At 34.7% G+C, this 24,499-nt stretch overlaps 1 protein-coding gene across 2 annotated transcripts in view; it reads right to left on the reverse strand.

Moving 5' to 3' along the window:
- Positions 1-24,499, reverse strand: part of Cert1 (ceramide transporter 1) — a 73,544-nt gene that overhangs the window by 17,977 nt on the left and 31,068 nt on the right. Inside the window, exons 5-9 of one of the 2 annotated variants that reach the window (XM_087203166.1) lie at positions 20,132-20,224; positions 13,131-13,217; positions 10,370-10,462; positions 9,782-9,859; positions 648-743 (exon numbers count right to left, since the gene is read on the reverse strand). In XM_087203166.1, the coding sequence (XP_087059292.1) occupies positions 648-743; positions 9,782-9,859; positions 10,370-10,462; positions 13,131-13,217; positions 20,132-20,224 (447 nt within the window). The remainder of the gene's footprint in view (positions 1-647; positions 744-9,781; positions 9,860-10,369; positions 10,463-13,130; positions 13,218-20,131; positions 20,225-24,499) is intronic. The other variant, XM_087203167.1, reaches the window with a different exon arrangement.

Consider the following 24,499-nt stretch of genomic DNA (forward strand, 5'->3'; position numbering starts at 1 on the left):
TTTTTTGCCTGGTAGGTTTTCTTCTTTATTTTCTTTTCATTCAATGCTTTGCTATCTTCATCAGAGAGATTAGAATCAAAATCTGAAAGGTCATAAAAATGTTTCAAGTCTTCTGTAGTGCTGTGGTTGACAGTGTATCCTCTTTAATCAACAGCATAGTTCAATTTGAACTTTTGTCATGAAGCATGGCTTGAAATCTCTTGTCAGTTTTGTCTTTTTGATTCTTTTCTGGCATTTCCCCAAATCTGGGGTCCTTTGAAACCCACCTAAACCAGTGGTCACTCATTATTCTCACTATGTAGTTTAGGCTAGCCTTGAACTCACTATGTAGCCCAGGATGGCCTGAAACTCATGGCAATCCTCCTGCCTCAGCCTCCCAAGTACTAGAATTACAGGAGTGTACCACCATGCCTGGCTCATTATTTCTTGTTTGGATGACATTAAAAGTTGTACTGAAGAAATGTTCAAAGAAACCAAGTGAGTCTTGGCTCCTTCTTAGCCTTACATGGAACCCTGGAACTTATTTTAAAGTAATCTGAAAATGTACCTTTCATTTTTATTAATCTAATCTTCATTGACATTATCAATGATAATATCACAGAAACGGAGCTCCACTTAGCAATATATAACATTTTGGCAGGAATTACCTTCATTTCTCCTTCTTCTACAACCAACTGCCAATTGGCATCTCCACCTACATCCTGCAATGAGTAAGTCATATGGTTCTGGACCATTTCTTCAACCTTAAAAAGAAAAACAAAGCATGAGAATCCATATACAACAGTTATGTCATAACATCTCAAACAGAATGGTTACTTCAATTCAGAAATGATGCCCTTAGAAAGCTCAAGTTAGTAGGTTGTACCTACTGTTGAAGAGCTTAGTCTGCATTCTAGATACACAAGTTAATGACACAGGGAGAAGTACAGGGAAGGAAAATGCTTCATTCAAGTAACACAGATTGGTCAATCGTGCATCAAGTGACCAAAATAAGCCTTTCTGGAAAAGTGAAATACTGAACCCTTTACTATGAAATACACAGATGATATCATCATAGAATACTAAAGGGGAAAGGAATACAAAGAAATCATTTAGTCTACTGTTACTATATTGAAGACTATGTAGAGATACCAGAAAGCTTGCTATATGTCAAAGACTTGCCTAAAAAAGGGTGACAAAATTTTCCTTGTTTCACTTATAAACCTCTTTCATCATGAATATTATAAACCAACTTAAAGATACACAAAGCTCCTTTTATTTGATTTCAATTTCACTGTACTAAAGTCTATGAAGGACAATACTAATAATAATCACATGTTCAAGTATTTACACACAATCACCTTCTAGTACATTCTTTCACAATTTCTTATTCTTTTCTTTATCTGCTCCTCCAATGTGTGTGTGGGTGCTGGGGATTAAAACCAGGGCTTCCCACCCACATCCTCAGCAAAAGCTACACCTTCAGTGGTACTAAATCTCTTATATTAAGTAAATTTCAATGCAATTTTGTCTATCCTAAGTTACCCCTTAAATAAGCAAATAAAACTGAATACATATTTCATGCTCCCAGAAGCTGTAATTTTATTTTTATTAAGATTTCATGAGAGAATTCTTTGCAAAATTTCCCAATTTTAAATGGTTTGTTTGTTTTTTGGTACTGGGGATTGAACTTGGGTCCTTGCGCTTGTGCAGCAGGCAGCGAAACTACTGAGCTAAATCCCCAGCCCTCAAATGTTTTAAAACAGAACTGAAGGGCTAACGACTATGTCAAAATGATGTCATATAATAAATACATTAAAAGCAGTTAGAAAATACATTGTTTAAAAATCTGTTCCCAAATTTACTTATTTTGCATAAAGTCTACTGAGTTCATTAAGAATACTGAACAAAGAACTAGTTTAGACATATTTAGAAATAAATATCTTCACTGTTTTGAGGCAGAAACTCTTACAATTATTAAAGCTGGCTACATAATCTTTCAACAATAAAGAATGCATTTTTGGTTAATGAAAGCAAGTGCATTTTAAGTGGCTCCTGATTTGACAAGTTTTTGATAAAAATATTAAGGCTGAGATTCTACAATCTATTTTTTACTGTTATTTTATTCCTTTTAAACAATGTGAGGGATGTTGAGTTTCAGACTTTAGAGAAATTTAAAAATAGTACATTCTATAATTTTACAAGGCCTTAACTAGAGAACATAATTTCAGGTGCTACACAGATAAGCTTGTGTGCCTCTTTAACTTTGAAATCTGCTTTGAGAGGATAAGGACGCCTAATACGGGATTGCAAGTTACAAATACAGACAAAGTACATCTGGCTTCCAAAAGAGGAAGAATAATGTTATCTTGATTCATTTATCTGTTACAAGGTGACTGAAAGAAATTTTTTATTTTCTTTAGATCCCGAGATCTTAAAAAAACAAACTTTACCATTGCCTGCTTCCTAAGTGCAAGGACCTGAGTTCGATCCCTGGTACCAAAACAAACAAACAAACTTTAGATTTTTTGAGTAAGCACTTTTAAGTGAAAAATGAAAAGTTAAGAATACTTGTGTTTCTCATGAGATTAGAAGCAGAAAGAAATGCTAACCAGAAATAAACCCTACATTAAATGGGTTACTTGTGTAGAAGAATGTGAAGAGGATAGTATTCTGTTAAAATGAAAGAATTTGGTTTAAAAGAATTGTAGGATCATTAGATCATTTGTTATAAACTATATAAATAATTTTATTTTTGTTTGGGAGATTATTTCTGAGTTAGGTATTTCCAATATTTGAGAAATAAGGCATTTTTGATTTATGTTTTGGTCCAAAAGAAACTAGATTGCTCAAAAACAAAGCCATAGGAGGTAGCACACGTTCAACAGTATACAGAAAGCACATTTAACACTGTCATTCTAAATGGATTAAAATGGTATTACTATAACAGTTACTAATACATCAATGCAAAAACAGTTTAAAATATTTTGTTTTACTTTGATTTAAGAGGGCCTGAAAAAGGCCAACAAAGATACAAGATGCTATGCTGTGCTCCTAGAAAATTACAGAAACAAAAGTACTAAATTACTGTAGTAACTTCTGCAAAGCTTTCAGCACGGGATTGTTGGTATGTTAGCTTCCTTGTGGTAGCAACTTTAAGGTAAAGAGGACAGGTGACACAGATAAGATCTTACTAAAATGGATTTCATGTTCGTGCAGTAAAACTTTATATATCCAATATTACCAGAGAGGCAGTGACTTGGGCTCTTGTCTTCATACTGACACTTCATATCTAATCTAATGATCTGCTCACTTTACCGTGTAGCTATGACTCTATATGTCAAAAAGATGTGTGAAACAAGGGACCATTATGTTTGATAATAAGAATAAACACAAAGTAAAATTTCTGTTATATTAGGCTCATATTTCAGGAAAAGCTGTTACCAGTAACATCTGCTATCACTCAAAAACAAAAACTAGGTCAAAATCATTAAAGCAGTCCAAATATTCCTGTTTTAATTAGACTAAGTACAACTCTAGTAATCATGCCTTTGGTTTTTCTACAGTTGAAATGAGCCCATACTGTAGCATCCTTATGCCAAGGATCTTTGAACAAATGCATATAAAACACATTTGGGATAAGGGGATCATTACTCCAATTCTAACCATCTCACACTTGAATCATTGAGTAGGATGTCATTTGGGGAGGTTACTAAATTTGATTTTTCTAACATTATTAACACAGAAATCTGCAAAGAAAATCGCCCTTTGATGGTACAAACAAAAGTCAAGAAACACTCAAATACAACTCAGATCTCTTTTTCTTACCCCTGTGAAAAGAATACAATTATGCTTATTTTTACAGTTACAAAATCAAATGGGCTTCTTGGATAGAATAATCTATTAATAACAAATTAATAGTGCATTGTTAACCCAAAGAAAAACAGCCAATGACATGAATACTAAGTTGTGTAAGGATATGTAGATGACTAGGAAGCAAAACTACTACCTGCAGTCAACCAGACTGGCAAAATTAACTGAATTATAATATTCAGTGTCAGTACAGCAAAAGAATCCTGTACTGGGCTGGGAGGGTAAGCTGGTTCAACTTTCTCATTACCACTTTAGCAGTAAGAATAAAAAGAAGTTTCAAATATTTATGGCTTTTGTCCCAACAATTCCACTTCCAGGAATATATTCTAAGGAAATAACTGGATAAGGTTTATATACAAGAATATCTTCTATGTAAGAATGCTCACTGTACAACTATAATAGAGAAAAACTAAAAAACATCAAATGTTCAATATAAGGTGAGTAGGCAAACTCAGCACACAGAGTCATAAATATGTAAGAGACATAGACCTGTGTTTACTGCTGGATAAATGAACCTAAAAGTAAGTTTTTAAAAAGATTAAAAATAGTTTATATACAATTATCTACTTTGACACACAAAAAAGTATATTATATAGGTGTATTTATCAACATGTGCCTTATTTTTTATTTTTATTTTTCAGTGCTGAGGATGGAACCCAGGGCCTTACATGTGCTAAGCACATAGTCTTATCACTGAGGTTTCCCAGTCCAAGTTGTTTTTGTTTTTATTTATTTTGTGAGACAGGTCTCACTATGTAGTTCAGGCTGCCCTTAAACTATGTAGCCCATGCTGGCCTTGGACTCATGGAGAACCCCTTCCTTCCTGCCTCAGCTTCCTGGGGTGCATACCACCATGCCTGGCTCTGTTTTTATTTTTTTTAGGGAGGGTCTCATTATGTTACCCAGCCTGTCTTCAAACTCCTGGCCTGAAATGATTCTCCTGACTCAGGCTCCCAAATAAATCTGAGACTACTGGCATACACCACTTTACCTGGCTTTTAATTTTTACATCTACAAACTAAACATGTGATTTATTAGCTTAATTTTATCTATTCTACTTTTTAGTTCTGCTAAAATTATATATTCATATACTAAACAAAGGGTAAAATAATTACCACAACAATTATGTTGTTGTACAAATGACATAGAACTGTTTTTTTTTTGCAATGAGACACACCATACTGCAAATGTACTGTACATTCTTTGATTTTTTTTTAAACAAAGGATGATTTTCTTCCACTCTTTGATTTCAGAGGTAACATCTTTAAAGGATAACTGTGTTTTATGAATAAATATGACCAAAGTATCCATTTGTAAATCTAAATCTGTTCTACTTTCTGAACATCTAAAAATTATTTTGGAATTTGTGGTTACAGCCATTACTTGAAGAACCTGTGGCCCACAATTCTAATTTCTCAGATTTGGAGCAACTCTATTTCTAATAGTCACCTATCAAAAAGATTCAGATCATATTTCCCTGAAAATAAGACCTAACCAGAAAATAAGCCCTAACAGGATCTTTCAGGATGCTTATAATATAAGCCCTACCCTAAAAATAAGCCCCAGTTAAGATTGTCAGCCAGATGATCGCATTTATTACATCCATTGCAACACACGACAAACCTACTGAATTATAAAATATTAACATATAATTAAATATAAATAACACTGACATTAATACTTAAATAATATAAATTATAATTAAGTATTGGTAAATACTCAATCTGCCACATTTGGACAGAGGTAAATGCCTATGTAAACAAACTCGAGTTTTATTGTTGAGTGATCAATCGGAATACAGACAACAGGCACAAATAATGTGGGCACTTGATAATGAATGGACATAGTTGTGTCTAATATGAATCTTCAAAATTCAATATATCATGGGTTGTAACAGATGTTACTTAATGTATTCATATGAAATAAATATTTTCTGATTTTGATGCCTGCAACTTTTTACTGCTTTTAATGGAGACCATCATTCTTAACTGTCATCATTTTTGTTGCCAATCCTGTAGCCTAAGTCTGGAAACTTGATGAAGCTCAGTCTGCGAGAGGTCATGTCTTGGGTGAAGAATTCAAGGGATAAAATCACTGACGGCTGTGTTGCCAATGCACTATGAGCAGAGTACACGGACAAGAAGTGCTCATTTAAGGAGAGCTCTATTGCTGGACACGAGATTGGGGCCAATGGTTCTACAAGGGTTCTACAGGAAATGGAGTCACAAGAAATGTGGGCTGGAATTCAGGGTTTGGAGAGTTGTGATTATATTCCAGAAGAAGATGACATGATTATATTTGAATAAATGTAGATTTCTGTATATGAATAAATGTAGATTGCTGTACATTCCCTAAAAATAAGCCCTATTATTTTCTTTGGAGCAAAAATTAATGTAAACAGCCTTATTTTTGAGGTTGATAGAAATTTCCTAGTAGATGCATATATTTTATCTGAAGCTATTTTCATAGTTCTGTTTGATTATCTTACCCAATCAGGCTTAATGATCATCATTCATTAAGAACAGGATAGTCACGAGTCAAAAATTATGTATGTAGCAAATACAAATTATCAGAGATTAAGAAGAGTTCTGTATAGGAACTGATACAAATGATAAAGAAATGAGGCATACTGGTATGTATCTGTATCTGGGGCAGGTCATGATTAACAAGTAACCTGTTTATTTTCTTAGCTAACGTTTGTTCTGGGAGAACATAAGAGTCATAAAGTCCTCAGGTGCAGTGTTATCTTGCTATCAGAGGTGCCACAGTGTCACCAACCACTTAGGCCTCAACTGTGACCTTGGCATAGGGAGATCTGTTTCCACATGCCACTTGAAGGCTCATCTAGCAAGTCACGTAGGCCTACAACAGATTTACAATTTAATCAATAGCTAATTCATAAGCCAATTCAATAATATTTTATAGCCTGCTTAGCACAGTTTCAAGCTGGTCTCCGACATATCTGGATTGTTTTGTTTTTTTTTTTGGTACCGAAGATTGAACTCGGGTCCTTGTGCTTGCAAGGCAAGTGGTGAAACCATTGAGTTAAATCCCCAGCCCTATATCTGGATTTTTAAAAGATGTTGGAGTATATATAAATTGACTGGGGTATTACACTTAAATGATATTTTAGCTTTTTGGGGGGCTGTATTGGTGATCAAATCCAGGGCTCTGCCCATGGTAAGGCAAGTGTTCTACCACTGAGCTACATTCTCAGCCCTTGGCAAATCATTAAAAGTGATGAAAAACTTTGACTTAAGTTTCTGAATTATTAAAGTATTATAAAATGAAGAATTTGCTTACCTAAAATATCTTAAGGAAGTATATGAAGTTAAGTGTATTTTAAATGTATTATTACATATAATGTAAAATGTTTCTAATGTTAATAACATTAAAACAAACAAAAGAAAGCAAAAAAGAGTTAACAATCTTAGAACTTATTATTATGCTTAATACTGTATATAAATCTTTTCAGGATGTAAGATTATAAAATGTACCAACTCAATTAAGTCACTAGTGTAATCCAACACTGTGTTGAACTGAAGAGTTTCCCAGTTTCTTAGCTAACATTAACTCTAGATCTAGATCCAGTGCTATATTCTCACATGATTATACAGAATCAATTTGATAATGTGAGGTAAGGCAGTGAATTGGCCTCTGACATAAGCCATCTTATCAACTGAGAATTACTTATTCTAAGGGTGGTGCTGAAGGTGAGGTGCAGTTTAATCAACAGTTAAATGCCAGAGCCCAAGTCTGCCAACAACAACAACAATAGCAGCAGCAGCAGCTTTAGCAAGGACAATAAGTATTGTACTTGAAGACTTCAGGTATTTTCTTTACTGTTACCTCATGTAGCATATAAGACAGCACAATAGTCAAAAGCTAAAACAGAATGTGATCAATCATAAGCATAATATATTAGAAAAAAATCTACCAACGTCATTAATTTCTCTTTACTCAAATTACATAAAAAAGTTATACAAAGAAGAAAGCTACAATTTGGCAAAGTCTTGTAAAAATATGAGCAGCTGCTCTTCAAACCTTGATGGAGTACTTCAAAGTTTTCAGCAGTTCTATGGCTCTATAGCTAGGTTCCAGGTTTGGGATCTAAGGCCAAGTTCTTAGGCATTATTTATCACTGATTATATTCTTCCCTTGAACTCATCACATTTTCTTTCATTTAAAGCCTATGTATTTCTACAATTCAGAGGAAATGGTGGTCAGTACTGATGGGGTTTAGTCTTTAATTTTATTACTTAAAGCAAGGTGGGGCTTAGCAGAATAAACTAAAGTCTCCTGATATTAACTAGTTTTATCACTGATTTGTTATAAACATAACGAGTCATTTTTAAAAAGGCATGCATATGTAGATAAAGAAATAAATACTGTAGTATATTTGGTTATGGGTGATTTCTGACCAAGAATTTGTTAAAATTTTTCTCAAAGATTGTCACCACCTGCCTCACAAGCACAGGGGCCCGAGTTCAATCCCCAGTACCAAAAAAAATTTTTTCTCAAAGAGGTTCAAAGCAAAACTAAGAAAATGTATTTCAAGCCTTAATTTTCTTCCCTACTGCACAGTTAAATCTAATGTAAGCTGGGCATGGTGGCACATGCCTGCAATCCCAGCACTCGCGAGGCTAAGGCAGGAGGATTCCTTTGAGTTCAAGGCCAGCATGGGATACATACTGAGTTCAAGACCAGCCTGGACTACACAGTGAGACCCTGTCTCAAAAAATCAAAATCAAAAAAACAAACAAACTAATGTAAATTTTGTTTGTATATGTAAAATAGATGTTTCAAACATGACTTTTATAAACTTTAATTTTAATACCCCAATAGAGAAAAAATGTAGATAATTCTGATAGCCAGAAGAAATTATGCTATTATAATGACCAAAAAACACCCCATTTACTGAGTATTTACTCTGTTCCAGGTTCTAGCTAAGTTAGAAAAGAAAACCTGCCCAAGATCACACAGCTAACCAGGATTTAAAGTAGTCATTTGATTGAGAAAACTAACATAATAAATCCATCACCATAAAAATACAAAATCGAATGGCAAAAATATGAAAATTAAAAACTTTGTTTTTTAAATTTTAAGGGCTGGTGGTGTAGTTCAGTACCAGGTAGATTGTTTGCCTGGCGTGCACAAGGTCCTGGGTTAAATTCCCAGCACTAAAAAAAAAAAAAAAAAAAAAAAAAGAACAAGAAAAAATATGTATGTATATAATTTCTAAACTAATGTTCATACTAAAAAATATTCCTCTGGTGATAAACTGATTTTGGAGACTGTGTATCTTGTCTCAAATTCCTAAATGTTTAGTGATACTAAGTAAATTTAAGACCAATGACCAACTTCCATAGATCTTAGCATATAAGCAGGAATATCAATTTATAATATCCACAGGTAATTTGCACAAGGAAAATACTATCTGCTCAATGGAGCTCAGTATTCTAATGGTAATGAGACTAATATTTTTAAAAAAGTATTGCCTTGTTCACCATAACCAGGAAATATTTTAAATTAGGTTAAAGTGGGAGTATTAAAAATCTTTTATGCTATAACATATCCTGCAGGTCATGTTGATGATAGCTGTTGAATCCTATCTGAAGAAACAGATATTACATGACATATATATAGATCAGGTAATTGGTATTTGTTTCAATTCAATTTGAAAATTTTTCTTGAATACCTCCAATATGATGAAATAGCTATTCACAGTAGAGAACACAAAGTAAAGGGCACATGGAAGCCCGACAGAGGAATTACTTAGTACATAAGGAAGGCCTTTTAAATTCTTATTGTTACTATTTAAAATTCAAAATCAAAACAAGTGACCTGAACAAGATTTCTAGGAACCAGGCAAGCAGGTTGAAATATAGAACAGAAAGACTCAAGTCCACTCTACACATTCATACAGTACCTGGGAGCTGAATCTGTGAACATCGTCAGAGGCACTGACTAGATCAATGGAAGACATGGAGGAAGAGCGACTATAGGGCTACCAGAGACAGACAAAGAAAAAACCAAGTAATCAGAACAAAGGCACAACAGAGCATTCAATACCAACTTCCAAACACAAGATAAAGAAAGAGAAAACAAAGCACTATATGAAACAGGCACAGCAGCAAGTGCTGACTTCATGGACCTATTATGTATTATGTTCCAAAATCATTCCAAAAAGAATGCAGTGCTTCCAATAATACAAATAATACCACTTAATCCCACAGAAAAAAGAGATTTAATATAACTGGCTAAACTTCTGGTTAACTGTTTGGACTAGCCACTCCCTACCCACCCACTCCCTTTTTCCCCATTAAATAAAAAAAGAATGCTATGTTCAGAATGAGATTTCTAATTGTTGGAGAATGTACATGGACTATAACATACACTACAAAAAGTTTTACTACTTAAAATTCATGAAAAGGGGAGAAAATTTATACTATAAGATTGTTCCTTCAACAGTGAAGAATACAAAGTATACTTCTAGTAAACATTAATACTGACTCACCTTTTGGACGAATCTATGAGTCCCCACAGAAGAAAAGGCATCTCCAGATGGCAATGATGTAGGCCAGTGTAATCTGACCTTTTCACTCTGTGACTAAAAAACATGTAATGTTATGATGAAATGGTTTTCAAGTATATTTTGGAGATTAAGAATGGACACTATAGCCTTGAAGTACTAACATATAATTAATTACTAAACACTTGAGTGCTTATAAATACTTGAATCATCAAACTACTTCACAGACATGAGTCTGATCAAATCTGACACTTCAGATCCTCAGCTCAGTCTCTTCTGACTCCATAGATATACAGTATTAGACCAAGGATAAGTTCTTTGATTTTGCTTAGTCAGACCCTGCACTATCTGCATAGCCTTATTTATCATGAATCAATCTTAACACTGCTGCCGATTGTACTTCTATCCAAACTCTGACCAAATCATTCCAATCATTCTACTTCCTCTGGACCTGTGGTTCTGGACCACAGACATATGTGTCTCATCAGAACCCACATCTTTACACACTTTGTTATGTTCCTAAGAACATGTCTTTGCCTCTTTTCCATGAAGGCCAAAACCTGTTAAACTGACCTGTGACCTTCTTCATCCTCTTTAGTTTGCCTAGTTTCTTCTTATCTCAATGCTTACTAAAACTAATGCACCAGAAATTGTGCTGTGTTGTATGTGTGCTCATCTAACTATACAGAAGATATCTGGTAATTTCTATTAAATGCTACATGAACACAAGGCCAATTTACTGCATATATCTTTTCCCATATTTGCAAATAATATAAACTCAAAAATGTGTGATCATTACTTTTTGAGAGCCCTGTGCAATATATGCTAAGTATAAAGAGGGAAATGATCTGAACCTGTGGATCTGATTTCATGGATTTCTGAAGGTTGCTAATTTAGAGAACTACTACACTGTAATTATATTCAACACACTGATGTGCCTAGCTAGTACATGAACAAATTCAGGGTCTGTTCCATGGCTGTTTTGGAGAGAACCTCCCACAAAGTCAAGAACAGACTGAAATTAAATCATCTGACACCCCACAGGTACTTCTTTTTCTAAAGTTTATACTGAGTCTCTTAAGCCCAACTCAGCCACTATATTTATAGTCAGCAGAGTAGCATTTTTAGAGACAAAAAGGATGTTTTGAATTATCCTGGCTAGCTTCTTGCTTCACAGGTTAGAAAAGCAAGGAACAGAGAATTTAAGCGTTAAATTCATAACTACAAATTTAGGTGGTGGCAAAACCAAGAATAAGACTGAGGTATGCTGACTCTAGTGTTGCTACTCTTTCCATAACAGCATAATGTAGGGACAAAAGGGAAGTAAAATAAAAAACAAATGATAGTACTTCAGAAGTACTGTAGGGTTGTAAAGTAGAGTTCATTAGGGAAGTTCCTAATGAAAGTTTCCACTCTTACTGAGTGCTGTGTAGCATCTTTTGAGTATACAAATTGAGTAATAACCTTTATAAATTAATGGGACATGAACTTTTTACTGTTCATTTAAAAAACAATGAAAAATAAATATGAGAGGTCAATGAGTGATTTATTGCAAAAGAATTCTTGGCTATTTAAACTAGAAAATGGGAGTAATGGCCATGACTGCCTTAGTGATGACAGAAGATAGGCCAATATTTCTATTCAAGGTCATTTGTAGAATAAAACTGACAAAAAAGATTATTTTCAAGATCTTTATAGCCACAGTTTATTCATACTTGCCAAAAAGGAAAGTAGTTTCTATCATAAGTAGTATAGCTTAAAGAGGGAGGAAGACTAACAACTAAATAAAATCCACCCTTAAGTACCACCTAGTGGTAAAATGTAGTAACAGCATTGTAGCAGAATTAAAGGCAAGAGATCAAATTAATCTTGAAACCAGAGTTAAAGGACTTAAATGCATTCCTTCAATGTCTACAAAAGAAGCAGGGTATATATGCTGTGAATTTAATGATGACAAAGAATTGAGCAGAGTAAAAAAAAAGTAAAAGTGGGAAAGAAACTGAAGGTGAAGGTAATAAAGGCAATAAAGGAGTTGATAATAAAAACTAAATGGCAGGGCCAGGGATTTAGCTCAGTGGTGTTGCTGCCTGCTGAGCAAGCTCAAGGACCTGAGTTTGATCCCTGGTACAAAAAAAACCTAAATGGCAAAAAACCCCAATAAAAACAGTCTTAAATTTCTGATCACCTTCCATTTGAATTCAGATGGTACTTGGTGAAGAAAAATTCTTTACTCAATGTATGTTTGCTACAATAATAGCCAAAGAATAGTTGAGCTGGTTATAATGGCACATGCCTGTAAATCCCAACACTCTGGGAGCCTGAGGCAGGAAGATTGCAAGTTTGAGCCTAGCCTGGGCAATTTAGTGAGACACTTGAGGTCAATCCACAGTATCAACCAACCAACCAACCAACCAAATAAAAAAAAAATAAAGCTGGATACTTCAAATGGTTAAAGTTACAGATTTCAAGGGTAGTAGGCAGAACATTTCCTAATTTTTAGTTCATGTTAATAGGAATCTACATGCATACTTTAATGTTTGTTCTTTTAGATTGCTCAGAAATTAATCTATAAAGAAACTGACCAAGATTCTTCTACATTTATGACTCAATGAAGACAGTTAATTTTTTAGGTTATTCAGATGTTTTCAAATTCTATAAATATGAAATAACATATGTCAAGTTAAGCTATAGTGTTAAAATGAATTCAGCTTAGAAGTTTTAATAATAATAATAAATACATATATACCTGTTCTTCTATTTTATCTTGTCTGTCAAGAGCAGCTTCAACAGCATCAAAGAATTCTTCTTCATTAATCAGACTATTTGGGCCTTCCTATTCAAACACACAAGAATAAAAAAAAGCAATTGATTTAAGGAACTAGAAAACACAGATAATTGTGGTATTAACTAGGAAAAAGTTCAAAATTGGTCCAATAAACATTTACTGAGCACATGTTTGTGAACTAGTCAGTATACTTGGTAATACTATCACAAAGATAAGTAATATATTCTGTAAAATACTATTTTAGGGTAGTAGTCTAGAGTAGGGGTTAGCCAACTATGGTCAGTGGGTCTAGTCTGCTATTTTTGTATGGCTTTGTGAGCTAAAAATTTCAATTTGAAAAGATCAAGAAAAAAATGAGAGTAATAACATTCTATGACAAATAGGAATTACTTGAAATTAAAATTCTGGTGCCCAACACAAAGTTTTATTGGAACACATCATTTTCATTCATTTATATTGTAGAAAGCTAAGTGCAAAGTTGCAAAAGATCTATCGCCTATGAAAAGTACAGATAGGAATTCAAGGACAATCTTCCTAAGCAAGGGCAATTGTTTAATGGAGAAAGAAAAGATGAATTGATGCCTGAAACCTGGTTAAGATGGCAGCACAGTGGTCACCAATCACTTGGAGGAACTTGTTACAATGAAAATTCCCAGGTCACCATACCAAATTACTTTTCAGTAGGTCAGTGGAGCCTAGGAGTCTACATGTCTCTCAAGTGATTCTGATGCAAGTGGAAGCTCAGCTATATCAGAAAATAAAAGTATAAAGAAAAGAAGTAAAACAGAAACAGGTAGATTTGAGCTGTGATGAACCAAGTAAGATGACAGTTAAGTGGAATAGTAACTTCATATTATAGTAAAAGTAGAGCATGAACACGTAAGACTTGAGTTTGGGGTTACCCAAAATTAAAAATATGGGGTAGGGGAGCCAGAAAGAGAAAGACATGAACAATTTCTGTAATCTTCTCAGTTACATTGATAACCCCATTAAAAATGTGTTATGTACATAGGCCAAATCCACTAAAAATTATGTACTGAAAACATGTATGCAAAAAAAAAAAGGTGATGAAGAGATGGGAATGAAGAAAGGAATTAACATGTGTTATATACATGTACCAACTTTACACAAGGAATGTAAACATTATGTACTACACATATGTACTAATAAACTAAAAGTTTAAAAAAAGTAGTAACAATCATCCTATCCCCACTATAACCTGTGACTATACTGGAAGAGTAAGGAACTATGGTGTAATGGTCTTGTCACTCGGCACAGGCATATAAAAAATACTGACTAAATACAATTTTTCTTTTAAACCACTTCAATTCCCACCAACATTTTACCAAATACAACACACATACCGAACAGTATAAAGAACAGTATACATTCAGTGAATTATCAAGTGAATACAATCATTTACAGTAATACTTAAGGGCCAGGGATTTAGCTCAGTGGTTCTGCCGCCTGTCTTGCAAGTGGAAGGTCCCAAGTTTGATCTCCAGTAACCCTCCCCAAAAAACAACAAAAAAACCCAGTAATACTTCAGTTCACAAATGCTTCTGTTTGCTAACAATTTGGTTCACAAACAAGTATTGGCAAAATTTTGCTTCTGTTCACAAACTCTACATCAGATGACAAATATGACCACAGCCATTTTCCCCACACAAACAAAAATAGAGCCATCTTTCCCAAAATCGTAAAACAAATCAAGTTCATAAATCGAGGTACCACTGTAATGACCAGCTAGGATACAAGGGTCATAAAAAGAGCAGCTAGACACACACTCTAGAGTCCTCTTTCCTGCAGGATTCCCCTTAAAAGGCCTAAATATTTCAAAGACACTCAACTGATAGTGGTATAACTGGTCTCTGTTGATTGCAGAAAAACAAACATCCAAAATCTACTCCAAATACTAAACATATTTTCTAACAAGTTTTAAAACTATTGATTACAACCACATCTAAATTTTAAAAATAGTAATATTTATTCAATCTACAGTGCCTTAGTGAATTTGGATTCTCGGTCCTTATGCAATCATATGAGAGTCTTAGGAGTCTGTATTTGGGATCTATAGCTTTACAAATTCATCCTCTGTAGTATGAGGAAGGAGAAATTTGCCGAACGAAACAAAGTTTTTTCTTTAATAGCAAATCTGAGGGAGAAAAACTAAAGTAAGCAGAATAAAATTACCTTTATTAAGAAGGGTTTAAAGCTGGGCATGGTGGAAAATGCCTGTAATCCCACCTACTAGTGAGGCTGAAGGAGGAGGATCACAAGTTCCAGGGCAGCCTGGGCAACTTAGTGAGACCCTGAAAATGTCTTAAGTCAAAATGCATTTAATGAACTTAACCTACCAATCATCATAGCTTATATGAAACTATATCAGCTGCTCACTCTCATGGTCCTTTGGCTGTTTGGAAGCTGCAGTTCACAGTAGCTGCCTAGCACTGAGATGGTCTCACATTTTGATAGCATAGGAAAAGATCAAAATTAAAAATAGCACTGTGCACACGTGTGCAAGCCTGTGGTGCTGGGTACCAAACCTAGGGCCTTGTGCCTATTAGAGCCAGTACAGCCAGTAGTAAGGCTTTTGTACTACAACAGAATTTAAAATCTTAAGTTGAATCATTATCAGTTGGGGACTGTACTTGTTCTCCCCACACATTCTTTTTTTTTTGGTACCGGGGATCGAACTCAGGTCCTTGAGCTTGCGCAGCAGGCGGCGAAACCACTGAGCTAAATCCCCTGCCCTCCCCACACATTCTTATTCATCCTTAAGGTTTCAGTCATTATTCCATAGCCAGGCCATCTCTCTTCTCTAACAGAGCTTTAAAGTTAATAATACGAATGAAGATTTTTCCCATGTGCAAGTCTCAAATCAGCTGGAAGACGTCTAAAGCCTGGCCTTTCACTTCCACAGCAATGTGCAGAAATCAGTGCCTAATCTTGGATTCCTCCATTCCCCTTATTCAATCACCATATTTTTCAATTTATTTTCCAAATATCTAATTTGTTGGTGTTTCTCTATTCCTCCTGCTTCTACTCTAATTTAGGCTATCTTTAAATCTCATTTGTATTTACAGAAAAAGTTTTCAAGTCTCCAGTCCCAACTATCACCTTCAATCCATTTTTCTCAGTGCAGGAAGTAAGAATGATTTTCTAAAGTGTAACTCTGAAAGCTTCATTTTCTTGCTTATAACCTATTGCCTCAGGATCTGAACTGATTCTTGAAGACTTTTCTAGCCAGTCTCCTGCCATGCCTCAATTTATAGAGGATACATTCTCCACAAAGGTACTTTCAGTTCCCCTGAGGAAAAAGGCTCTGACCTCTAAATGGTTTCTTCCTTGGCAGCCCCTAAGCCAGTGGTGGCAAACCTATGGCATATGTGTTATTGTATTTTTCTTTTAAGAAAAAAGATGTTAATGTATGAGTTCTTTTTCCTAAAAAAAACAAAAAAACCCACCCCTCAATGTTTAGGTTTAATTGTAGTATTCTACTCTGGGATAAATAAGTGGGTTTGGGGTCTCAGTTTGGGCATTTGTCTAACCATCACTGCCCTAAGCAAACATTCCTTGGTGGCTATTCACTGGTTAAGGGCTATTTACTTTATTCATCCTTAAGGTTTCAGCTAAAATGTATTTCCTCTGGGAAGTCATCCTTGACTCAACACCTTCTCATGGTTAAAAGTGCTCTGTAATATATATTATTATAATTGCTTATTAACTAGTCTGTGTTCCCATTACATACTCACACTGGGGCCTCTGACAGGATCTTGTCTGCCTTATGCCTTGCTATACCCTACATGGCTAGCACAGTGTTTTCCATTATAGTAAGTCTTAAGGAATGGACTTAAAGTTATAAAGTAATTTCTGAGGTTATAAATGACACAAACATTTAAACTTTGTCATTAATTAGAATATCATGAAAATCTGATTAATAAACAAAATTAAGTCACAGTTTGAACCCTCTAAAAATTCACACAAGTATAGTACTAACCTAAGAAAAAATAGTTCAAAAATCCAACAGGAAAAGGAAAAAAGATAAAACCAGATCCTAGTTTAAGAGTTGGGTATTTAATTTAGTATTAAAACACACAAGAGTACAGTGAGAGAAAAATGAAAGTACCTTTAACCATTTTTTTCATTAAGAGAGAAAAAGAAAGATGAATTTGAAATAGGTAGAATATTTATTTTATAAATGCCAGTGGAATATAGAATCCTAGGTTATATCACAATTTGTATAAATCCAGAAGTACTATCATATTTAGAAGATATTATTAAAAATAAAAACCAGAAACTATAACTATTTGGATGGAAAATGACAGATATCAGTTCATAAATGATTAAAATTTTCATATGGCAAAACCAACAATCAGTTAAGTTTTTAAAAAACTACAAATGGAAGGGCTGGGGATTTAGCTTAGTGGTTCCGGTGCCTGCCATGCAAGCGCAAGGTCCCGAGTTCAATCCCCAGTACCAAAATCAATACAAATGGAAAATAATTGAAAAAACGAAGCCAAATTCTATACATCTTTTTTGGGGACAGCACTGCAAATCAAACCCAATGGCTCACACATGCTAAGCAAGCACTCTACCACTGTGCTACACCAAGCAAAATTCTATACATTTCTAAAGCCATAGGGGGAAAAGACCTAATAAGAAAAACAGTCAAAGGGGATGAATAAGTAAGTTATTAAATTAGAAATATGAATGACCAACAAGCCTATTTTTTAAGAAAAGCTCAATCACATTAATATACAACATGATTCTTTGCTTTGAAGCTAGTAAACAACAAAACACCTAGCAGAAGGTCCTTCCTTCCTCCACCTTCATTCTCTCCCATCAAAAAGAATCTGTACTGACAAAGTCAGAGATACACAGGACCCAATTACACTTAGATAATGCTGGCAGGCTGCAAAATGCAAAATACATTGTTAAAAGCATGGGCTTTAAGGGGCTTATTGTATTTTCTATAATATTATAATGTATATACAGTGGACCCTTGAGTTATGAATGGCCTGACATATGAACCTGGGTGATGACCAGAATTTTAATTTAACTTATGAACAAAGTCTTGAGTTTTGACCCAAATGCCAGCCTCTTGTGCCTCCAGACAGTCTCAGATAGAGATTTAACCCTTAAAGAGCTCTGGAAGGCATTACAACATCCTTTCCTGTGTGGGGTTAATTGAGAGATCCTGGGCCAATGTTTCTCTAAGGACACTGAGATATGCCTGGAAGAAAGTGTGACCTAAAATAATACAGCAGAGAGACTTTGAAGGCAACTGACCAACTTGAGTTATAGCCTGCCTTCGCAAATGAATTGAGTTCGTAAGTCAAGAGTCCACTGTATTTTATTTATAATATGAAAAATAATGTAATAAAATTGATAGTTCTTCCAAAATAAATCTAAAATAGAAAATCTGGTTGGTTTCAGAATAAACACTGTAATTTTAATAGCTTTTAATTCCAATAATCTAGATTTTTTAAATTCCAGAGCATAGCATTATTTAATTTTTATATATTTTAGAATGAATGAATTGACAATCCAATGCTTTTAAAACATTACAACTCAATGAGCTAGGTGTGGTGGTGTAAGCTTGTACTTCCAGGACTCTGGAGGCTGAGGCAGGAGAGTCATTGTGAGTTTGAGGCCAATGTAGGCTACATAGTGCGTTCAAGGCCAGCCTGAACTATACAGTGAGACCCTGTCTTAAAAAAAACAAAAATAAAAAAAGGCTCAGATCTTCATTATGCATCCCCACACCTGGAAATCTATTCTAACATAAGAAATAGTAACAGACTGCTGTGGTGGTGCACACCTGAGACCCTAGCACTCTAGGAGGCTAAGGCAGGAGGATCACAAGTTTGAGCCCACCTTGGACAACTTAGCAACTTAGTAAGACCCTGTCTCAAAATATAAAATTAAAAAATGGCTAGGAATGTAGCTCAATGTCACAACAAAATAAAACACACACATACACAGACTTATACACACAAATGCACCCAATAGCAGATCTTTTTCCTACTTTCTAGAGTAAAAAAAACGGGAAAAATTTTTTTGTTCTGTTTCCTTTCTACGTTTTTGCTTTTTTGAGACAGGTCTTGCTATGTAGTCAAGGCTGGCCTTGAACTCACCATGTAGCCCAGGCCCACCTACTGGGATTACACGAACATGCGACTACACCCAGGTTGTTTTCTTAAACAGAAGCTAACTGTGCCTATTTTATTATTCTGTTTAACCTTGATGATACTTGTTGCCATTTCATTTTTTTAAATGTTCTTTTCATAAATATCCACAATGTTTTATGACACTAATATTTCTACACTCTTTTCTTCTCTTAAGAAATATGGAAAAACAGGTTATAAAACTTTAATATTTGATAGCATGTGTGTGAGAATGGAGATTTTATTAACTGCTTAGCAAACTCTATCGTCTTTTCCCTCTAAAGTCTGCTTTTATTTCTTACAAAATGAATCCATGGACAACAACAAAAATGATCATCCTCTGGGCAAGGCCTTGGGTTCACCCCCAGAGTACATGGGGAGAAAGATCGTCCTCACGGGGAAGATGAAGACCTGTCCTATAAGGAGTCAGGACTACACTCAGCCTTTGAGAGCCTGGATGAAGCTTTTAGGCAATTAAAAAGATCTGTTTCTGGGCTGGAGATTTAGCTCAGCGATGCTGCACCTGCCTCACAAGTGCAAGGTCCTGAGTTTGATACCTGGTATGGGGGGGGGGCGGGGGGCGGGGGGCGGCGGGGGGCGGGAGGCGGGGCGGAATCTGCTTCCAAGAAAGCCTGGCATTGTATACATAAAGTAATAGGAACAAATATAAGTATGTATTCTAAATACATACTTAGAATAGTTAAAGGTGGCAAAAGTATTATTTAAAAATCACTTTCACGATAGATATGGCCTATATGTTTCTCTTACTAAAGTCCAAATATTAATTCATACTTCATAATCTGGTCCTCCAAAGTGAGATTTTTTCTTAAGTTCTGTCATTGCATTTTTGTATGCTTCTTCTGTTCTTCTCCTCTTCTCAACTTCCTATTTAAAAAAAAAAACGAAAAGTTATCATTTGAAGTGGACATTTTAATTACAATAAAATGGATTTCCTTTGCATTTTGGCAAAATTTTATAATTTATTTAAAGATAACTCCACTCCTAATAAGAATATTATTCTTCCCAATGAACACTTTTCTCTGGGTTATATATTACATACAAGCTACCATTTAAGACACCATTAAGACCATCTTATAGCTAGGTTATATACTTAAATGATTCGGAAACTATTCAAGTGTCTAAGGTATACTTAAAAAAGATAAATCAGTGCCAAAGAAATGCCCAGTAGAGATTCCTGTATTCTTTCCCTGAGTAAGAGCTGTGTTTATTTGGTACCAAGACAATAAAAGCAACTACCTGATGAGAAGAGTAAAATAAATCAGTTAATAGGTGGAATCAGTAAATGCTAAAAAGCAATTCTAAGATGACAAACTTTCTTAATGCTGAAGAGGACTATTCTGGAGCTGAAAAGACTTTTGGTTTAACCATCTTGACCCTCTCCTTTTACAGACAGGGCCTATAGCACTGAAAAGCCAACACTTTAAATAACAAAAGCTGGCCCAATCTCACATTTAGTACAATGGGTGCACTGCGTTAAATCTGATACAATACTGAAATCCAGCAAGCTCATAAAAACCTAACGACTTTCTGCCCTCACTTCAAGGACTTAATGGCTACAGTTCACATGGAACTCACACAAAGCTAACTACTTCTAAATACTGCACCTGGGTTAAAGCTAGTACAGATTAATAATTAGTTCATTAGATCCAAATGTTTAATTAATGATTTTTGTATACTGAAAGGCCCACCAGAAAAAAATAAAAAAACAGAGCCAGGTGTGGTAGTGTATGCCTGTAATCCTAGCACTCAAGAGACTGAGGTAGGAGGATTATTGTGACTTTAAGGCCAGCCTTGGCTACACAGTGAGCTCAAGGCCACCTCAAACTAGAAAAAACAAACAAAACAAAACAAACAAAACAAAATTAAAAACAAAAACCCTCACAAAAACAAAACAAAAGCAACAAAAAACTAGAAAGCTAAGATTAGAACAAAACACACACACACATACACACTCAATACTAAATGCTATTACTAATGAAGAGTGCCTGGCATGGTAGCACATGCCTATAATCCCAGCACTGGGGAGGCTGAGGCAGGAGGATCACCACAAGTTTGCCAGCCTGCACTACATAATGAGTTCAAGGCCAATATGAACTATATAGAGAGATCCTGTCTCAAACAAAACAAAACAAAACACCCTAAAAGAAAAAGAAAAAGAAAAGAAAAGTAATTGAAATTTTTATCTATTGATGGTTGGAACATAAAGTAATAGAACCACTTTAGAAAACTGTCAATATCCACTAAAGCTAAGTATATACCCCATGATCCAGTAATTCCACTCTCAGGTATATTTCTAAGATAAATGAGTGTGTATGTTCACCAAAAGATACAGATGAGAATTTTCAGAGTAGCTTTACTAAAAAATAGCCAAAAAATAAAAGCAACCTAACTGCATTGACAGAAAAATGGATAAACAAACTGAAGTCACAAACTGAAAATTCATCATACATTGGACTATTACATAGCAACAAAAACCATCACTAAATATAACATAACAATATATAGGAATTTCACAGTCAATGCTGAGGAAAAAACATCAGGCACAAGGATGCAGCATCTACTTTAATTTATACAATGGTTGAAGACAGGAAAAACTAATTTATGATGATATAAATTAGAATATGGTCACCTTTTGGAGTAATGGTATGGTAGAGATTAGGAAGGGGCATAAAGGAATATTCTAGGGTGCTGGAAAACTTATATACCTTGATTTGCATGTGATTACAAGGGTATATAGGTATGTTTAACATAAAAATCAAGTAGTATACTTAAATATGGTATATCTCACTATATGTATGTTATACCTTAATAACAAAAATGTACAATACAGTAACAACACTAAACAGACCTAGGGAAAGTAAAAAGCATGTGAAATCACATACCTGTAAATCTATTAATGTAAGCAAACTTATCTTCAATGAACTGATTTTTTTCTTGTTAACATTGTTAACTAAAACGGTTTAAATTTTTTTGGTTTTCCTAGACATGACGGGGACAACCATTAAGTATACTTCTATAATAGAAGGGTTATTTATTTACATTAGTGAATTTGTAGTGCATAATTTTTATATTCCTTATGTGAAGTTGGTAATTCACATAACCTCTTTTTTTGGTACTGGGATTGAACTCGGGACCTTGTGCTTGCAAGGCAGGAGGCAGAACCACTGAGCTAAATCCCTGGACCCACATAACACCTCTTAATTCCTTCTTTCATCCTTATTCTCTCTCTTGCCCCTGCTCTATCCCTTGATCTCCTTCCCATTTGAGAAAGCTCTATCTCCCTACTTCCTATTATCTTTTCTTTTGGTTTTTATTTATAATTTGAGTTTCTCATAGAAGAGAAACCATGCAGTATTTAAACTTGTGTGTCTTATTCGCTCTACCTTAACATTATGGTCTCAAGGTGCATCTATTTTCCTACAAACGACTCAAGTTTATCTGTCTTTATGGAAGAGTAGTATTCCACTGTGTGGAATAATAATACTACACTTCCTTTATCCACTCATCTGTTGATGGACAGAGATTTTTTTATAGGCAACTATAAAAATTATCACCACTGAATAATATTCATTTTCATTCACCTGAAATAATATACTGATATTAAAAATGTACATAAAACCATAATACAATTAAATACTATTACACAACTGTTGTCATTATCACTGGTTTAACTGCTCTTACATTTTACTCCTCGAGGGACTATTTCCACTCACTGCTGTTTCTTCATCCCTATTTTATACTCTTCAATGATGCAAAATCAATGAAACTATATTGATTTCATTGTACTTTCTTTTTTTTTGGAACCAGGGATCGAACTCAGGTCCTTGTGCTGGCGTGTCAGGAGGAGGAACCACTGAGCTAAATCCCAGACCCTTCTTTGTACTTTCTTTCCTAATTTCATGCATTACTCAAAAAACATTTATTGATAAACTTCCTATATTCAAGAATTTTGGGGCCGGGGATTTAGCTCAGTGGTTTTGCTGCCTGCTGCGCAAGTGCAAGGACCTGAGTTTGATCCCGGGTACCAAAAAAACCCCCCAAAAAACAATGTATACATGTATATATACATATATTTGCACATACATACAGGGTATACACATGTGTGCATAAACACACACACACATTCCATGTAAAATATAACTGGGATCCTGTTACTTCAACCTTAGAAAAAATTATAGTGCAAAAGGTAAATATGATTTGATATTGTACAAACCAGTAAGAGAACCACAAAATACAGTAGTTTCCAGATATGAATTAATAACTGCCATCTTTTTGGGATGCTCTTGGTTAAAAATGCTACACAACAAAGCAACAAAAGTATTTTTTTCATACATTCTTTAGTTTGCTCTACTTATTTCTACCTAAAAAGGAAAGAAAACTGATAAAAATTAACAATGAAAGTAATAAAAGTCCACCTGCCTCTTCAACACAGTAAATAAAAATCCTGAATGCTGAAAAGTTGGAGATGTTACATAATGTAAAAAGGTTCTTAAATTGTTTAATGAGCATTTTTGAGGCACTGTGATTAAATATATGACTGAAGAATATGACTCCTTAATGATGGATAAATAGAGGAAACCTTAGAAGAAAGCTGCCAAAAAGTTGCAAAAAGAGGCTAATCAGGATGAGCTGAACCATACTCTTAAATCAGGCCTCTAATGAATGCTAAGAAATGTCCTGTTTTTCAATATATTGTTGTGTGCACAGGGACGCTTTCAACAATTAAATGTGAGCCATATGGAGTATAGAGTTGAGATATTTAAAAATATAATAGTTTGGCTCCAGAATAATAAAATGTTTACACAGTAGTTTTCTTTATCTGCAGTTTCCCTGCAACATATTGTCCATGGTCAACAGGAAAGGTGAGGACAGCAGAATATGATTCTGAGAGGATACAGTATATTGTTATAATTATTCAATTTTAATACTGGCTATTGTTTTAATCTTTTACTGTACCTAATTTATAAGTTAAAGTATCATGAGTACAAATATAGAGGAAAAAGCAGCATATAGAGGGCTCAGACCCCTATATACACAGGGTCTTGGAATGTATACTCCACAGATAAAAGGGTTCATACTCCTATTCAACAGGGCTTACTCTCACGTGCACTTGAGAATTTTGAACACTTCTTTTCTTCT

The sequence above is a fragment of the Heterocephalus glaber genome, unplaced genomic scaffold (assembly GCF_053883595.1).
Source record: "Heterocephalus glaber isolate CG9 unplaced genomic scaffold, H.glaber_assembly_v1.0 deba00001788, whole genome shotgun sequence".
Classification (NCBI taxonomy): domain Eukaryota; kingdom Metazoa; phylum Chordata; class Mammalia; order Rodentia; family Bathyergidae; genus Heterocephalus; species Heterocephalus glaber.